General features: G+C 42.8%; 1 protein-coding gene across 1 annotated transcript in view; it reads right to left on the bottom strand.

Annotated features, from left to right (window-relative positions):
- Positions 1 to 17,893, bottom strand: part of LOC138623788 (sickle tail protein homolog) — a 108,120-nt gene extending 90,227 nt beyond the window's left edge. The window contains exon 1 of the mRNA XM_069703488.1: positions 17,782 to 17,893. Coding sequence (XP_069559589.1) covers positions 17,782 to 17,851 — 70 coding nt within the window. The 5' untranslated portion in view covers positions 17,852 to 17,893. The remainder of the gene's footprint in view (positions 1 to 17,781) is intronic.
- Between the last annotated feature and the right edge of the window lie 91 nt (positions 17,894 to 17,984).

Below are 17,984 nucleotides of genomic sequence, written 5' to 3'. Positions count from 1 at the left end.
TACCCGAGTCAACACTTCCTCTCAGCTCTTTGGCGCGTAACGGTGACTTTTAGCTGGTTTTCTCAGCTACAACTGTTTCTTGTTCAGTCTCATAGCATCACTTTTCTGTTGCAGTAGCGAAATGGCTCAAAATTACATAGAATTGATCAAAACTAGCTCAAACTTGCATTCACTGAAAGTTTTCCCCGCAGCTGACGACATCAAAGTAGTGAGTTTGTTTGCCAACCACTGCTTATTTCCCCAGATATCATGGACTGTGAAATATTAGCATTCAAGTTGTGTTTGTGTTCATCCGATGACATACGAGGTGTGATAACAAAAGTTGTGAGACTGTTCCTGGTGTGCACAACAATTTTTGAGCGGGCACATCGTCATGTTGGAGAACCCAGCCGCCCTTCCGCCACAGTTCAGGTTGTTTGCGCCGAATCTTTTCTCGGACGCCTCAGAACGTCGCAGTAGAACTCGGTGTTGCCAATCCGACCCCGTGGGACAAATTCATGGTGCACAACTCGTCGAATGTCAAAAATAACCAACCTGGTTGATCTCTTGAGCCGACACGTCTTCTTTGGTCTTGGAAAGTGATGTTCTGTCCCCTTTGAATTGTGCATGCTACTCAAAACACCTCGCCCGGCTCATGGCTTTCTTGCTGTGCATTTTCTGAAGTATTTCTTTAAGTCTATGTTGCTGATTCCCAGAGTTTAACACAAAATCTGCTCAAGATGGTGAGATAGTAAACGAGCACATACCAGTGGTCACAAAAACGCATGTAACACAGGTGGTGGTGTTGATCAGGTAATGTAACTCGGAATACCTCATCTCCAAAGTCCAAATATTTACTCACCTGCTCCATTCGCATCAATGTTCTGCTCACCATTCAGGAACGCAACAGGAACAGTCTAAAAACACTTTGATCGTACCTCATAGGCGTTATAGTCTCTCTCCGTTTAGCTCCAGTTTGCTTCCACGAACTCTTAACAAACATATTTTTGTCAGTAAAATGTTTCACTATGTTTACCAGACAATCACTAATTTTGTCTGATTGGTGTTGGGCAGCAATTAGTGCACCGTGATTTATCGGAGGCACTTTCTGAAAACAACTGTCTGCTTTGACTTAACACAATGTTGATGAGACGTCTGCGGAGTTTGAGACCATATGAGACAGGTGGTAATTATCTGGGGATTTATCACAATAGATGACCCCTTGCACCTGCACAATTGATCCATTGTTAATGTAACGACACCATTGCAACAGCTTTAACTTACCAGTGACTGACATGCAGCAGAGTAAACACAAAGGCCAAGTAAACCAGGAGGTGGACTGGGGGGTTGTGGGATCTGGGAGGCAGTTGGGAGGGAGAGGAGGAGGGGGAGGGGTGAGCTGTGCACCTCTCTGCTGAGGATTAAGGTTGAGTATGTTTTCCAAGCCCTCGGGGGTCGTTTTTTTCTTTTCCTACATTCCATCTCAGAGCTACCTCCCAACCATATCATGAGTCATTACTGACTGTAACATTCACTCACTATCATCCGCTGAATCAGTTACTGAAGGCACACTACAAGCTCAACAGAAATGCACAAACACACAACAGCAACATTGGGCTCAGTCCCTGCATTTGCACAATAATGCGGGTTTTAAACCAGGTTGCAAACTCTTTCCTCTTCTGGCTTATACTGTTGTCATCTATGATGCATTACACATCGGGACAGAAATAGCATTCAATCATTTTTCAATCTACAACTCATAGGAAATTGCTGCATCATCTAGAATAGATTTAGTTGATTTTACAAAGAAAAGCGTATCACTGGGAGGGAAACTTGGTCAAAATCTCAGTGAGGTTATACAGGAAAACTTGAATGTTCTTCAGAATATCAATTTCTTACCAGAGCAAACAATCAATATTTCATTAGTGACTTTTTAGTAGTTCACAGGCTCATGAAATGCACATTTGAATCTAAACCTCCATCTGGCGCACGCACCGTATCCTAAATTGGTCAACAGCATCCACAACGACAAACTATGCTTTTTCTATCCAAAATGAAATCCTATACTCTCCCGTGCCGTTTCAGCTGCTGAGGGCTCCCAGCTCATGGCTGAAGAAAAGTAACTCAAAGGCAGAAAAAGAAGACGAGGAGACTCACTGACAGTCGGGACCAATTAGTCTTAACACTCTGCTGCTCCCTGGGGAAAGCCACCTAACATGTCACATTATCTGCTCCTTCAAGTCACTAAACGCAGCGCTGATCGTGGCAGACGAGGCTGTCCCTCATTCAACAAGTCAACAGAGACACATGCCAAGACAAGAGAAGTGCCGTCTTCAGCGTCATCATCGTCATCATCAGCTGTTCATCAGCTTAAATAAACAAGATTGATCGAGGTGAATCTGCATTGCTGTTGACTCCATCCGCTTTTATTAAACAAAACAACAGACCGGCCTCCCATGCAACACAGTCATGTAGGTCGTCTGCGCAAGCACCTTAATAAATATTTCCTTTTATTGCGACTTCTACTTGCTGTAGTAATTATGACGGTAGCAAAGGAGGAAGTCAGGAGATGTAGGATAGAGAGTGACAAAGTGTGAGTACGGAGAAAGTCAGGGGTGGTTGGATGAATCAAACACAGGGACTTCCCCAAACGGTGGTATACACTATACAGTTTTGGCAAATGACCTGCTTTCCTTTAGATACGAGAATGTGTTGGTCTTATTTAGGGGAATGCGAAAACCCTCGTATGTTGTTTTGGGCTTCATTGGAAATAGACGCGTTCCGTCGTTTCAGGATGAGGACGTGTTATTAATTCTGGTCTGCTATGGAAATCAGCTTGTTAAGACTTGAAGGATACTCCAGAATATGACGGCAAACTTCCAGTGAAAACTATGTTGTTGAAAGTTTAAATTCAGAGGGCTACGAGAGCTACATCAGTAATTTCACCAGTAGAAGATCTTTAGAAATGTTGAGTCTGTATGTGAATCTTGATCAACATGAACCACATTAATGATAATAGGATACACTTACGTTCGTTACAGTAAGCAACTCATGAGAAAAAAAATGACCATCTTACACCGCACCCGCTATTAAAACTCATCACCGGTCATCACAAACGTGACAGAAAACGTAAACTCTTTGGTGGCGGCAAAAAAAAAAGGATGATTTTGGAAGGAAAAACATGAATTATGCTCTTTTTTTTTATCAAGTAACTGTCAAATTACAGCATCTTCAAACCTATCAACAGTGAGAGTCAAGACACAGCTTTCAAGCAACTGCAGTACCACACAATTATAATGTGACTGTGAAAATAAATAGCAAGTTTTTCTGCAAATAGAAAAGATTTAACAGGATAAAACTGGCAAAACCCAGCAATACATGTTTTCTCTACTTAAAGTGATTACATCAGAAGGAAGAAAAAAAAAATCACTTCTTGAAGATGCAAATACATTGAACAAAATCCATTCATCTAATTTTTGTGAGGTTTTGTCCCTTGAAATAAGCAGAGCCCCTTCTTAACATGAAGCCATGAGAGAATTTTTTTAAACAGATCCTCAAATGTTCTTGCACTAATCAAATGCCGAAAGTCAGTAAAAAAAGAACAAAGCATAATAAATATTAAATGAAAGAGTCAATGACACAGCTTTCACTGGGATTGTGATTCTATGTCATCATGACTTCTCCCTGCTCATGTCCTGTCTCTGGGGCCCCCCTGTGGCCTTATGAGTCACTCCTGCTCCTCACCCTCTGGACATGTGAGCACAGTCACATGCTCAAAAACCCCCGCACTCAGTTTGGAAACATCTAAACTTATTTTTTTCATTGCCTTTACCCCAGAGGCAGCGCATTAAACCCACAGCCTCGTCCTCATCCTTTACACCTCAGCATTTTAGGAGAGTTTAGTTTCTTATCTGGACAGCTTGTCGAGAGCGTTATTGGTGTTATTATCAGCCTCTGCCTGAAGTGTACGGAGAGGATATGAGGAGAGACAAACCACCTCTCTGTTCAGACTGATGTAAATAAGAGGTTTCTCCATTCTCTTTATGGCATATTGACTTTTAGTTCAGTGTCTGGCTGCAGACAGAGAGAGAGAGAGAGAGAGAGAGAGAGAGAGAGAGAGAAGTAGTTACCGGATCCTGAAGCAGCAGCATCTGTCTGAGAGCAGAGGCAGAGCACACTGATGCCTCTTCATACCATAAAAAGCACACGAGAACGAAATGAGAAAAACAAGTATCTGCCAACACACAGTCATACAAAAGCATCTAAAAAAAAGAGTGTTTTGTCATGAAATCAGAGCCCTAATGAAGGAGAGGTAAGACAAGTACTGTAAGACAATAATATTGTCAAGATATTTGATGTGATTCATTTTTTTTTTCAATTTCCAAAATAGTGAAAATATGAACAAATAAAAAAGGTTGTCAGATGTGGTGTGAAAACACAATGAATTTATAAGAATATTCGTGTAGTTCAGTGAAGGAATTAGACGGATGAGGTTTCCAGAGTCGTCTCGGAGGTGTTTGTGATTGCAGCAGTCCAATGAAAAGGCTGCGTCTGGCATTAATACATATAGCCAAAACATACGCAGCCAAAACATACACGTCAGGATCAGAAAGAGGAAAAGGTTAACATATTCAAATAAATACAGAAGACTTTCCATGCAACGGAAGAAAGGGATATATTAGAGAAGAGATATTTATAAATCTGCAATTTTATCTCCAAACTGCATATCTTCAGCACAGCTAAATTAGATGGGAATACAAAAACATAAAACACATGAAAACATGCATTTATGAAAACACCCGAGCAGAAACTTCCATCCACACCAGACAGACCGGTTAGATCTTGTTGTTAGCATCATGTAAACAGCTTGAGGAGCTAAAGGAGCCTTTTAGCGCATCATATATTATGGAGGAGGAACGAGCGTGTTTTCTGTGCCAAGACGGTTGCAACCTTGATTTCTTCCTGCTTTTGGCCCTTTTTAAAAAAAAAAAAGAAAAAAAAAAGGAGGCTTAAGATCAAGCACACAATCAGACACACACCATAGATTTATGCATGTAGTCTAGTTTATAAACAAAGTTTATTATAATTATTTTATTATCAAATGATGAGTGTTCATGTTTCAAAAGTCAGTAAATCTAGCCTAAGTGATAACATCATTGGAAACTTGAAACACTGGAAAGACTGAAATTCCAGACAAAAACATAAAGTATATGACCCATGTCAACTCATTTATAACTAAATTACTTGAAGCTAAAATCGTAAAACGTGGAAGTACCACTAATAATCTCATGGAATGTATTTTGTCGATTTTGTTTCTACTTGTTTTTTCTTCTATTCCTTTTTACTGAGTGTTGAGCTTACGTTCAGGTAAAATATGGTCCACCGGTGAACATTTTTTTTTCTCCAATTTAATTAACATTTAGTTTCATCAAAGTTATCATTTGTGAATATTTTTAGGACTATGGCACATCTTTTTAATGTTAGAAATGCTCCATCCTGTATGAAATACTGTATGCTGCTCAAGAGTCTGCTTGCTGAATGATATGGGCTTTAACGTAGTCAAGCAGAAATTCCTCTGCAATTATTCTGGCGGTTTTTCAACCTGAAGTAAGTAATGTTTTATACTGATGACTCCCTCTCCACCGTCACAGCTGTAGTACCCAAATTTATGCTCACGACGGCTATTTCATTTGCGACCTTTAACATGTGAAAATGCCATTTGTCTAAGCGCTCTCAGGGGGATTGTGAATAATCTGCGTGTGTCTCTGCCTATTTCTGCATGTGTGCATGTCTGTGCGTAAACATGCTTGCCAAGAAAGTAGATTTTCATTGGAGGTTTTCATGGCTTGAGTCTCTAAATCAAGCCGACAGCTTTCAAATGACCGATTATCTTCCCCATAATTTTGCATACTTTCACTGGTGAATATCATTCCGCTCAACATCACAAATAAGTCAGTCGTTTAAATTATATCATAGATTGTAAATCAGACTGAGCTGAATTATGTGGAACATGCCGTGGGAGTTTTGCAGTGGGAAAAATGTCTACAACTCAGGACAGAAGCACGAATAGAATATTACAAAGGTTTATATTAATGACTTCCTCACTGAGGAATTCTGTGTTACCACTTAAAAATCAGTAATACATTTCAAAGTTCAGTTTCATCTGTAAATCTTTATAACCTACGTCTGCACAGACAAAACAGATTAGGCTAACCAGCCATGCGAAGATCTCCCCAAATCTTCATCGACATCGAATTTCTTTCATTCCTTGTAGAGCATCTCTGCCTTCCTCCACTGCAGAAGAAGGAGATCTAAGTGCCTTGATGCGAGTTGACGTATGACTAAAAAGGCTTTTTCATACTCCAAGTCATCCGTTTAAAACAAGTGACAGTACCATGTAGTAGAGCTGAAAATGTCTTGGAGCAGGGGGTTACAGAGTCAAAAAGACAAATTAGAGGGAGGATTAAATACTAAATGCAACTTCCCTAGGTTTTATTGTTTTATAAGAGACAGACTATCAATGGTTACTATGTTTCATAATTCCACCCAAGCATGTCTTTGTGTTTTCTAGCACAACATCTTGATATCGTTACAATATGTGTGGCATAAGCGAATATCGGCCGATATATTAAACCAGATGATTTATTGGATCAGCTCTGGTGACGACAGGTTTGTACACACACACACACACACACACACACACACACACACACACACACACACACACACACACACACACACACACACACACACACACGCACACGCACACACACACGCACGCACACACACACACACACACACACACACACACACACACGTGTGTGCGCGTGGGTGCGCGTGTGTGTGCAGGTCCCAAATTCTCACTAACGAACAATCAGCATTGGAAGCAAAGCAGCACATGAACTGCAGTGACAGCAAACACCAGCATGCATGTCTCAACACAACAGGAAGCCGTCCGACGGTACGCGTAGATGCAAGTGGGCGGACACGCATGCACACATGGCTTCAGTCAGCAGCAACAGATCTGCTGAACCAACAGCATGGGCCCACCCTAGGCAAACACAGGACAGAGATGGGGATCTGATGCAAAGGGACACAAAAGTGACACAGACACAAAGAAGGGCGCATCAGGGGATTAAATATGAAACTTGAAATAGTGCTGGAGTTCAAATAAATCATGGTTAACAGGGCTATTAATGATGGAGGTAAAGATGCAGGACTGAATGGATGAAGGAGACGTCATGCGAGATGTGCCGCCGTATGCATGCCTGGTCTCAAGACAGAAGATAGCCACAGATTCTTTGGCTCCACTTCTCTTCATTATGGCTTGGCTGAAATCCTACAGGAATAATGACCCCTCAGCTTTATGGCTTTCCTCGGTGGCCATAATCTGAATTAACAGTCCGGTCCCTGAGCTAGAAATAGCATTGACTTGAGGCTAATTGTAATAAATTGCATAGGAAATAGCTCCAAGCAATTGTTGTCAGCCCAAGCTATGGGGAAAAGGAGCGTAAGATCTAAATGTATTGTAGGAAATGTATTCTGCCGGAAAATGTGGCATATTGTTACCCCATCTAAGTCTCGCTTTGGGAAAAAGATAGGGTTTCTGTGAGTGTCATTTAGAAGTGAAGTGTTTCACAACCACTGACTGACAAGAGTACAAGGTCCCACTTGACACGAGTCACTCACATCCTCCAAAACTCTGCTGTGCGTTGCCTGCGCTCCAAAGAGTACTGACACTACAGTGGGCCTTTGTCTCCCAGACCAAATTCATCAAATGTGTCTTTTCAACAGGAAAGGCAACATTACGAGAGCTCCGGCACACACGTGTTTTTGATCGGCCTTCATTTTCAGAACTTGGGTCAGAGGTTAGTCAGGGCCCACCCCTCGTCTGACATCTGCCCCGACCCTTTGCCCCGTCGCAGGTTTGTGTACACACATGTTTCAGTGTTCGTGTCCAGTCCAGACTAAGCTGTGTTTCCTGTACCGTCTCACACTCGGTCGCCCCAACCACACCTCCCACTTCCCCAAGGTGCTGATGAAAGGACTTCAGAGCCCCGCTTCATCTGGGCCAAGGCCGCGTTAATGAAATGATGAACTCACTCTGAGACGCAGGGACGCTCTGGGTGCCAGAGAGGTCTGATGAAAAAGGGGGGGGGGGGGGAGGGAGGGAGAGGACGGCGAGAGGAGAGAGATGTATAGAGTTGAAGAGAAGAAGAAGGGGGAAGAAAAAAAAAATCATCCTCTCTTGAGGTAGAACTGGTTCTTCAAATCTCCACTGCCCCACTGCTCCAAGTGGAAGAGGCAGGGGGAAGGCCAAAAAAAAAAAAAAAAATCCAGAGTCTGATCCTCATTAAGAAGCACAAAGAACATCAAAGACTAACTCCAAACCTCTATCAGTCAGAAGCACCCACAATCCCCATGATATTAAAACTCCTGGGCACCATTCAGTGTCAAGTTCTGAGGCGGGCACAGGGGCTCGGGTGACTCACAGGTTGGGGGACTTTAAGGTCCTGGAGGTCAATGGAAAGTTTGAGCTAACTTTTCCTCACCTCAGTGACTGCCCACTGTTAAAAAAGCTTTCTGGTGGCAGAACAAAAGCAGGAGACTGTGATAACTAGCAGCTGTGGGTTGATAATGGTAACTGCGAGTGCAGTGGAAAAAAAATTAAATTTAAAGACACGAGTCTCCCTTAAAAAGTCGGCTTTAAAAAAAGGTGAGCTATCTAAGACTTCATTCATTGTGTGCAGTATTCTCAAACTACTTTAGCTTGAGGTCTTGATAAAAGTCTTTAGTTCAATCACATGTGCAAAGGTTACTGGTCAGCTTTGCAGTATATTCTCACTTTGAAGTTGGGTCAATGTCAGTTCTTCGAGGGCCACGTAATCTTTACAGCGCTTCCATAATAGCTACTTTCATCCAGTGTTAGCACTAATATAAAGGTAGCACATCTGAGGTTACTCGTGATCTTTTTTTACTTTTTATTTTTTTAAATATGTATGTATGCAGAGGGACCGATATGCTCAGCTAATTTTTCTTAAAAGCAGTGCACCAAAACTGCATGCTGGGAAATATGCCACACTCATAAGGTAGCCAAAATAAAACAGTTTAGAGAAGAATTTGTGAGATAAGATGTCAAATCATGAGAACTAATAATTGTAAGTTTGACAATGAGACATAAGTTTATAAAAAATGTTTATGACTTGACTTGATAACGTGTATTAAATTTAGTTTGGCCACTTCAAAGCAACAAAGCAAGCTGAGAAGACAACAAAAACATAATATATTCCATTATCAAGCTATTGTGGCAAACACATTAGCAAGCAGTTACCTGTTTACATATCCAAAGACATTGACATTGCAGGCTGTAACACCAAAACAATAAGCTGAAAGACAATAAAATGTTCCACAAGGCTGAGAGAAACTGCAGAGTTGGGTGATAATTCTCTGCCGGTTTGTCAAAAATAACCAGTGCTCTTTCATAATAAAAATACAAAAAACATCCGTTGATTTCACTAAACAAAACTGTTTCTTTACAGCAGAGGACGATCAACCAGTGATTTCACTATGTAACGCAAGAAAAAAAAAAACAAGCTTGAGGATATTGACTCTCCACATAAATGAAGTCTTAACCTCTTCTCAAGAGAGGTATGTAAGAAACTATGAAAATTGCTCCTGGTTACGTTTTAAAGAGAAGATAAATGCTGACTCTGCATTCCACTGGTGGTCCGGAACGTACAGCCGGGCTGACTCGGATCACAACAGCACAAAAAGGGCTGTTCCTCTCATTGACACAGCAGACATCAGGCACACATCAGTACTGTTTTGTCTGGCAGTGCTGAGACATTAAACGAAAAAGAAGCTTTGATAAATCGAAAGGCTAAAGAGTAATAGAAGTCAAAATCTTAATAAAACACAATTACCCGATGTTGTGAATATTTATGGTATCGGTTCAAACAGAGGGCAGCAGACAAAGCACACGCTTTAATACAGCCTACCAAACAAATTGAAACATCAAAATATCAAGCTGTTGTTTTGTTCTTTGTGCTCAAAAATTATAGGTACTATGTATCAAAAAAAAAAAGAAAAAAAGAAAGAAGATTACTAAAATAATTTTTGTGACAGATGATACAGTATCGCATCTGGAGGTCGGGAGCATCCATGTATTATTTGGTCCGACTAACAGAGTGATTGAATGAGGGAAGCAGAGAGGAAAGGACCTTGCTAACCTTGCCAAAAGGTCTGATGATCGCTGTCCCCTCTTTAGACTCACAGCCACGGCCATTAAATCTCTTACACAACTGCTGGCCTTTGCAGTGGCTCCTGACAGCCAAGTCTGCATCATCGTGGCGCTCAGCTTCACATGAGGTAGATAACACAGAGGCTGCACATCATATTTGTTTGTTAAATATCTGACTCATTTGCCGGCTTAAGCGTCTGTAAGAGCTCTAGTCACATTTCTGAAAAGCAAACGAGTAAGAAACAAATTGTTCGAGGTGCCTTATAAATTCTTCAAGTCGAGAAGCTTGACCATCACAGAGAAAAGGTCTGGATTTAAATGTGGTAGGTGGTTCAATTGAATAGAAAAGGCTCTTAATTAAAAAAAAAAAAAAGAAAAAAAAAAAGTCCTTTGTCTTCAGATTAAGAGTTTGGATCAAAGGATCAGCAGCCGTTTGCTGATGCCAGCACCACACTTATTGGCATGCTGGTATTTCACAGACTTTCCAGGGAGTAAAGTGGATTAGCCCAACCTGACCTGAAAACTCACAGGAAGTGAAAGGAAGCCAAAGAACATACTAGCATACTGCACACAGCATTGCCTATATTCATTTCCCCATTCTCACACTGGGAACGTTGCTGATAAAAGTTTTCTTTGAAAGAAATTAGCTGATAAAGCAATAGGTCTCCGCTTATTCTGCCACTCATTATTCTCTCTTATCATCGAAAATAGAAGTTGCGACCAGCGGGAGAGGATAATTGCCGAAGGTGTTTTTCATCAGTTCGGGGGGAAAGAGGGGGTGGGGGGTGGAGTGGCTGCTAAAATGTGCTATAAGGTCATACAGAAATGTGTATGTGTTCCTCCCACAGCCCCTCGCTCCGACCGCACCCAATCGGTGGCGTCCCATCCACTTATAAACACCCACTTGCATCCTCGCACTAAACCTCCCATCTATCACACTGACAGCAGCGGCTTGCGGTCATTGACTGGGAGTGGATTCTCTTCCCTTCCACAAGCTCGGTTATCAAATTCGATAGTGAAGCAAAACATTTGGAATGTCAAATGAGTGGTGTCAGATGGCTTGTTTTTAGCTAAGTGAGAGTAAATTACCTGTACTCGGGAAGGGCTTCTCAAATACACTGTGTTGCACTGTGTGTTCTGGTTTCTCTTATACCTCTGTCAATTATGCTGAAATGTTTGTCTTCGGTTTCCTAATTAGCACAGATCATGTGTCTAAGCCACACACATAGTTCCCACAAAATATTTTTGCGTGGGAAAACAACATATAGACAAGACACACACACACACACACACACACACACACACACACACACACACACACACACACACACACACACACACACACACACACACACACGGGCAGCTGTTGCAGTGCTTTTACACACTATGCACTTAACTTAAAGAATTAGTCAAAACTTTTAGAAAATATTCATATTTACGTCATTTTTCAAACATGAAAAATGGATAGAAAATGCTCCGTCTCTTACAATAATAACAATGGCGACTGCAGACACGGGTTCCTTTGTTAAAGCGTGTGTGTTTAATCTGGCCTCTGTGGCAGTGACCCAGATCTTTTGATTGATTTGTAAAGTCATTAAAATCACAGTTGGTGAATAAAAGACTCAATGTCGTCAGCGTGGCGTTTAAAGATAAGCCTAAGATAAGCCTAATAATCAGCGTCCCCCCCACCACACACACACACACACACACAGATAGACATATTTAATATGAAGCATCAGAGCGCAAACTCACACAAACACAGCCTCATTTTCTCCCCTTTTTTTAAAATATTTTCTTTGAACATGACCTTGCTGCAACATCAAAGGAGAGGCTATTTGACTTCTCACTCAACTGTGTCCAAATCAATTTTTCGTTCCCTTTGCTCCCTTAAAAAAAGAAAAAAAAAAAAAACGATGTCATCGGGTCTAGTATCATGCATCATTAGTGCTCGGGGAAAGCACGCAGAGAATGTTATTACACCCTGCGTCTCAGCAGCGCACAAGCACGACCAGACGGCCTCTAATCACCAATAAAGAGGAGCAGATATTTCAAGACTACTGTTCAGGGTGGGTGAATGAATGGCATGTGCGCGGAGAACTGCGGCACCCTTTGGGAGTCATCATTTTTAACAGCGTATATTCCCAGCTGCATCTTATCAGGCCTCAGATCCTTCCAGACTCAAGATGACTATAAACAAGATAGACGTGTTTGTTTACTCCTCGGCTGATTCCACAGGCGACAAAGGAGAAGCGGGCGGGAACGACAACACCGGGGAGTCCGCAGACAGGCGCTCGGCTGCAGCAGCCAATATAAGACTGAGTGCTCCGTGCTGAGAGGTCCGTGCTACTTGTTGCTGCGGAATAGGTGAAATTCTTTATCTCCCCGTTCTTCACTTCTCAGGTGCGGAAAGTTTGGGCTGACATCGTCCACTGCATATGTGCTTTTTTTTTTTTCATTTTTTTTTTTTCAGAAAATTATAGATACTCCATCATGTCCTCTTCGGGAAGGAAATCATAAAAGGGGGGGGGCTTTTTTTATTATTATTATTATTATTATTATTATTATTAATAAAAAAATAATAAAAAAAGAGGAAAAACATCTGGTTCCTCTTCATATAGCAGCGGCATCCCGCTGCTGGGGAGACGGCGGAGTCAGGAGAGGATGGATAATTCATTAGGCACGCAAAGTTTCATGATGCAAAGCCATACCGTGAGACAGCGATGATGACTCACCCAGGAGTAATTCTAGCCACAGGACACCATTAACTGTACAATAAGTTGCGCTCTTATTGCACCGATGTTTCGTCGTTCTTTTTTTATTTTTTTTTTCATCTTTTCAAAATATTGTCTCCCTCTGACTTAATTTCTCAAGAATGACCTTTCTGTTAGCTCCGGTTCCTCTCAAACACTCGCTGATGGAACAAAATGTCTTAAGCCAAGAAATAGTATACAATGTTGTGTTTTTTTTTTTTTTTTTTCCCCAAGAATAGGCCAAAGTAGAGCAGAGTGCTTTCACTTTGTGGCGTATAGAACATTAGAGCTTTATATAGTGAAAAACACAGCGGGAAGGAGCAGCAGAAAATGTGTGAAATGTGAAAGAGCTGGAAATGAAATATACACAAACGTACTTTAAAAAGAGGGTTGTAGACTCTTCTGAAATGTCTGTAGGCCTTGGGCTATATTTTTTACTTTAATGGCTTTTTTAGCCCCATGAATGGGCCAAGTATATATAATAATGAATCAACATTTGTTTCAATGAATATCCATAAAAGCTTTTAAAAAAAACAAGGTCACTTACAGTTAAAATATTTTTTTGCCAACTAAACCTCACAAACCAGCACATAAGCTGTGCTTCAAAAATATATCAACTCGAGCTTACTGCCTTTTATCATAAACACTCCTCGTTTAAAGCAGGAAAAACAACAGCATATTACAGATAAGGCAACAGCCTACCCTTAAATCTTTTGTGTTTTACACTCTCAGGAAACTTAAGAGCCCTTAAGGGACATGCTTTTAATCCACTGTGAAAACAGCTGTTTAGCATCTCAGGGGCTTGGCTCTTTCCAGCAGGATCATCTCAAGTGGCTATCAAATGTGATCAGCCTACCAGATGTAGCATTTCACGCTTTTGCCGAGTCAACAGCGACTCGCCAGAAACGACATAGGATCCATCTACAGAAAAGAGGTCTTAGGAAATTAAAGCTATCCTTCAACCTCACCTTCACGTCTATCTAATTTGTTTTCAGAGACAATTATAAGCTGCAGAGATATCAACCCCACCACCCAACCCCCACCTCCGCCCTCCCCCTCCCCGGTTCCTAAAGCTTAACGCTGACACAGACACCATCTGCATTCCTGAGCTGGTAACGAAGCATATTCTGTATTCTGTGATTACCATTCCAACACAGCGTTTACAATATTCCCCAGACAATCACACAGGGGACCGGAAGGAAGATAACACGGCAGCCATGTTTATTGTTTGTCCCGGACATCCTGACACAGAAACACTGATAAGTGGCAACAACAAAGTATTTCAACAAGAAGCTACAGATGAGCCAGAGGGAGTGTTAATGGGATAATGGAGTCAGCAGCAGTGCACGGTCTCCCTTTTAGGATGACTGAGTGTTTGTTAGTTAACTTGTTTTGCCCCACTTCTGTTTAAATGTTGTAAACACACTATTAGATAAGAATTCATCAAAAAAAAAAAATGTTTGCTGAAAATTGCACTGACAATTATTTGAGTACTTTACAGTGAAGTAATTGCGGCAAGATCAGACGAGGTATCGCGTTTGAATATGCAGATATTCATCATTCGTTGGAAGTTAACTTCTCGCTGTGATGATTTACGGCTGCAATTTGTAACTTTTCACACAACAGGGTATTCAGTGCTGCACACGAGAAGCTCTTTTACCTCGTTGGTATGAAGTGACGTTGTGGTTATCACCAACGTGGATGCGATGATCTTATTGACTGTGGTGATGCTGTGGCCAACGAGGCACAGGAGGCTTGAGTCAAGGAAGAAAAGGCATATGGAGCAACAACATTGTTTAACAGCGTCATGGCAGAGCGCAAACCACGTGAAGATGTCCCTCGCGATTGAGTTGGACGCTAAACTGCTCCACCCTTCCTTCTTATGAATCATTCCCAGACTGGTGGGAACAGAGAAAGCTATATTTTCATTCAGCCATCCAATCAAGACTGCACGTCTGTCGCCAGAAACTGTTGACAGAATCCGCACATATTGCTGGAAACCTGAGATGATGGACACCATTGCCGAGAGTGCAGCTGTTCAGGATGTGAAGCAGCCGGCTTTGAAAGACATATCACCGTTTTACTCACTGAATGAGCAGCTCTACAGTCAGTCCTCCACTAAACAGAGATAAGTCCCCGAATCTAAAGAAGCAGACCGAACGCACGCACACACACACACACGCACGCACGCGCACACACACACACACACACAAAAGATCTCAAATCGAAAAGACTCTACAAATAATGTAGTAAATGTACAACTAAAAGTGGGGGTGCCTGCGATGCTAAGAAGGTCAGCCACGTAGCGTAAGCAAAGTTGAAGACATCTACAAGTAATTCTAAGATATCGATGTTGAGAACCAGGAGAGAACTGTCGTAGCTCTTTGCTATGAAAACGTAACCCTGAAACTCGTAAAGTTACAATGGCGAACAGTAAAGTAACACCCGAGATCAAAATAGAAACGTGGTCAAACAGACGAGGAACAAAGAAGAAAGAACTATTCCGCATGTTAGGTTAGGTAGTTACTTTATTAATCCCCGAGGGGAAACTTTTTTTTTGTGTGATACAGACCCGCATGTTGGTGTTGTCCCCGAAACAACCATTAAAACTACTTGACTTTGTCCTCAAGACCACACAGTGAAAAACATTTCTGCCGCCCTTGAAACACGCGGATCCAGCAAACCCACATTTTCCAAAGTGATCTCCAGAGACGACGAGTTTGGCTTTTTGAAACAACAGACATAAAGCATTTCGTAGGTACATTAGTACTTCTCTGCAGCAATAACCAAGTGACTAAAAACTGATTCTATCACATAAGCCGTCGCTCTTCTCCGTTATTCTGAAGATTAAAGTAAGAAATCTCCAACTCTCCTCCTTTTGCTGCATTTGGCAGCTGGCTTGGGCAGCCGCCATGCCTAAACAGACAGAAAATAGCGCCTTAGATAAAACTGCAAACTTAATCCAGATAAAAAAAAAATGAATCAAACAAGAAGTCAGTCGTTGGACGCGTCGAGGCGGCAACGACGGCGTATTTTCAGAACTCGCGTAAACTGTGTGACGAGAAAAAAAACAGCATCCCTTCAGTTCCGGTGATGCGAGTCGACAAACTCACATCTGCTGTAGCGTTCACTCTGTGACGACAAGATCATTAGAGGTTATAGCGCTTTGAAAATAAATGGAGTGATGGATGAGCTCCTGTTCTGCTCCACAGCTGATATTTATATTCTATATTGCCAATACTTCGAGCGAATGAGTATTAAAGTTCAGTCCAGAAGGTGTAGGCCGGGACGAGGCGTTCACCAGCTGGGCGTTGAACTAGGGAGTGCTTGTTGTGTATGTTGTGTGTGTGTGTGTGTGTGTGTGTGTGCGTGCATCCCAAAGACAGAGAGAGAGAGAGAGAGAGAGACGAGGTTGAAACTTGACCTCGCTGTCACCTGCTTTCTGAGCTGCGGGGGGGGGGGGGGGGGGGGAGGATGGGCTGAGTCAGAGTGTGTGGTTTGCTGCTGAAGCTGCTGTTGTGTCCCTCCACACGTCAACCCTGCACGCCACCGCATACAAGCAGAGTCTAACCTGCGTCCAACATCAGCACTTCTCACCCCGCCGTCCACATGCACGCCACTGGCTTACTGTGACAACACACACACACACACACACACACACACACACACACACACACACACACACACACACACACACACACACAAAGAACACAAAAAGCACACCAGACTGCCAGTACAGCTGCCCCTCTCGGACACAAATCCCGACCGTGCACATGCGCCGTCACAGAACCAGCCTGCTATACAGTAGATGCACCCTTCTGGAGGGCTTTGCAGCAAACTGGCAAATTTTCCCATCGCGTCCTTGTTCATCACGTGCTCCGTCACTCAATCTGTCACCATGGAGATGAGCTCAGTTTCTCTCGTCTCATGCCGTAGTGCATACACTGCAGCACGCAGCAGCGGCAGAGGCAAGCGCAGCTGACGCCGCGGGTTGGCTCGCACGCCATCAGAAGTGCATCTTTTAAAGCATCTACTTGGGAAAAACCAAAAGAGTCCTTGAACGTGATCCGATCCTGCAGCGGTTAGTGTGCGCGTGCGGTACCTTAAGTTGAGGGATGCAGCAAAGTGGCCACTGCGCGCACCGCAAGGTGAGCGCCACCTTACTTTTTTAAGACCCAGCGTGAGAGGGGTTTCCACTCACGGCGGAGACCTGAGGAGGAAAAAAAGTTAGCTGCAGCACGTAAAGGGCAACTGCCCCTTCAGATGAGTGTATTGAGTGGGGACTAAACGGGATCAGCGCGCAGATGCCCCGCGTGTGCAGCGCGGATCACCGGTGAGGGCTCCGCACAACAGCCACAAAGCAGTCACATAAAGAACATAACGTGTGTAGCATAACCAGCAGGCCTACGTGTAAGCAAAAAATAAATAAATAAATAAATAAATATGTCACCAACAATTATTGCATTTAAAGCAGCAGATAACAAGTTTCATTTAGAGGAAAAACGACATTTTACTTCCCATCTTTTGCACGTTCACTATATTCTGTACAGCACGAGGAGTGTAATCCGGTGACAGCTATGATATTTTGAAGAGAAAGAAAAATTGTAACGTGTTTCCCGCTATGCTTCCCTACGTGAAAGTACAGCAGTGCGTTTTGCCCACCCTGAAATACTTGACGGGCGACCAGAACTTCAAAAAACCAGAAGCGGAGTCAGTTTTGAAGTAGTTTTCAGCAGAACGCGCGCAGTCTCGTGGAGTTATGGAGAAACCAAGGTCTGCACACGTTCAAGCAGCTCAGTAGTTTGGACTTACTGTGAAATTTGGGGCTTCCCTTGTGATCACTCGGAGGAAGGTCTGCGAACTGCACCCGGTGTCCCGACATAGCGCCTCTCGGGTCAGAGCCACACCACCCGCCGGCTGCGCTGCGCTGCTCTCCTGCGGCTTGTTGCCAAACTCTCCGGTAACTTCCGAGAGAGAGCGCGCGGAGGGGGGTGGTCGAGGCGACCGCGTCCGTT

The sequence above is a fragment of the Brachyistius frenatus genome, unplaced genomic scaffold, assembly GCF_029030835.1.
Source record: "Brachyistius frenatus isolate BFR_SWC_R1_liver_20210118 unplaced genomic scaffold, ASM2903083v1 Contig_47, whole genome shotgun sequence".
Classification (NCBI taxonomy): Eukaryota; Metazoa; Chordata; class Actinopteri; family Embiotocidae; genus Brachyistius; species Brachyistius frenatus.
The sequence above is the reverse complement of the archived record's forward strand: the minus strand, read 5'-3'. Positions and strand labels throughout refer to the sequence as shown.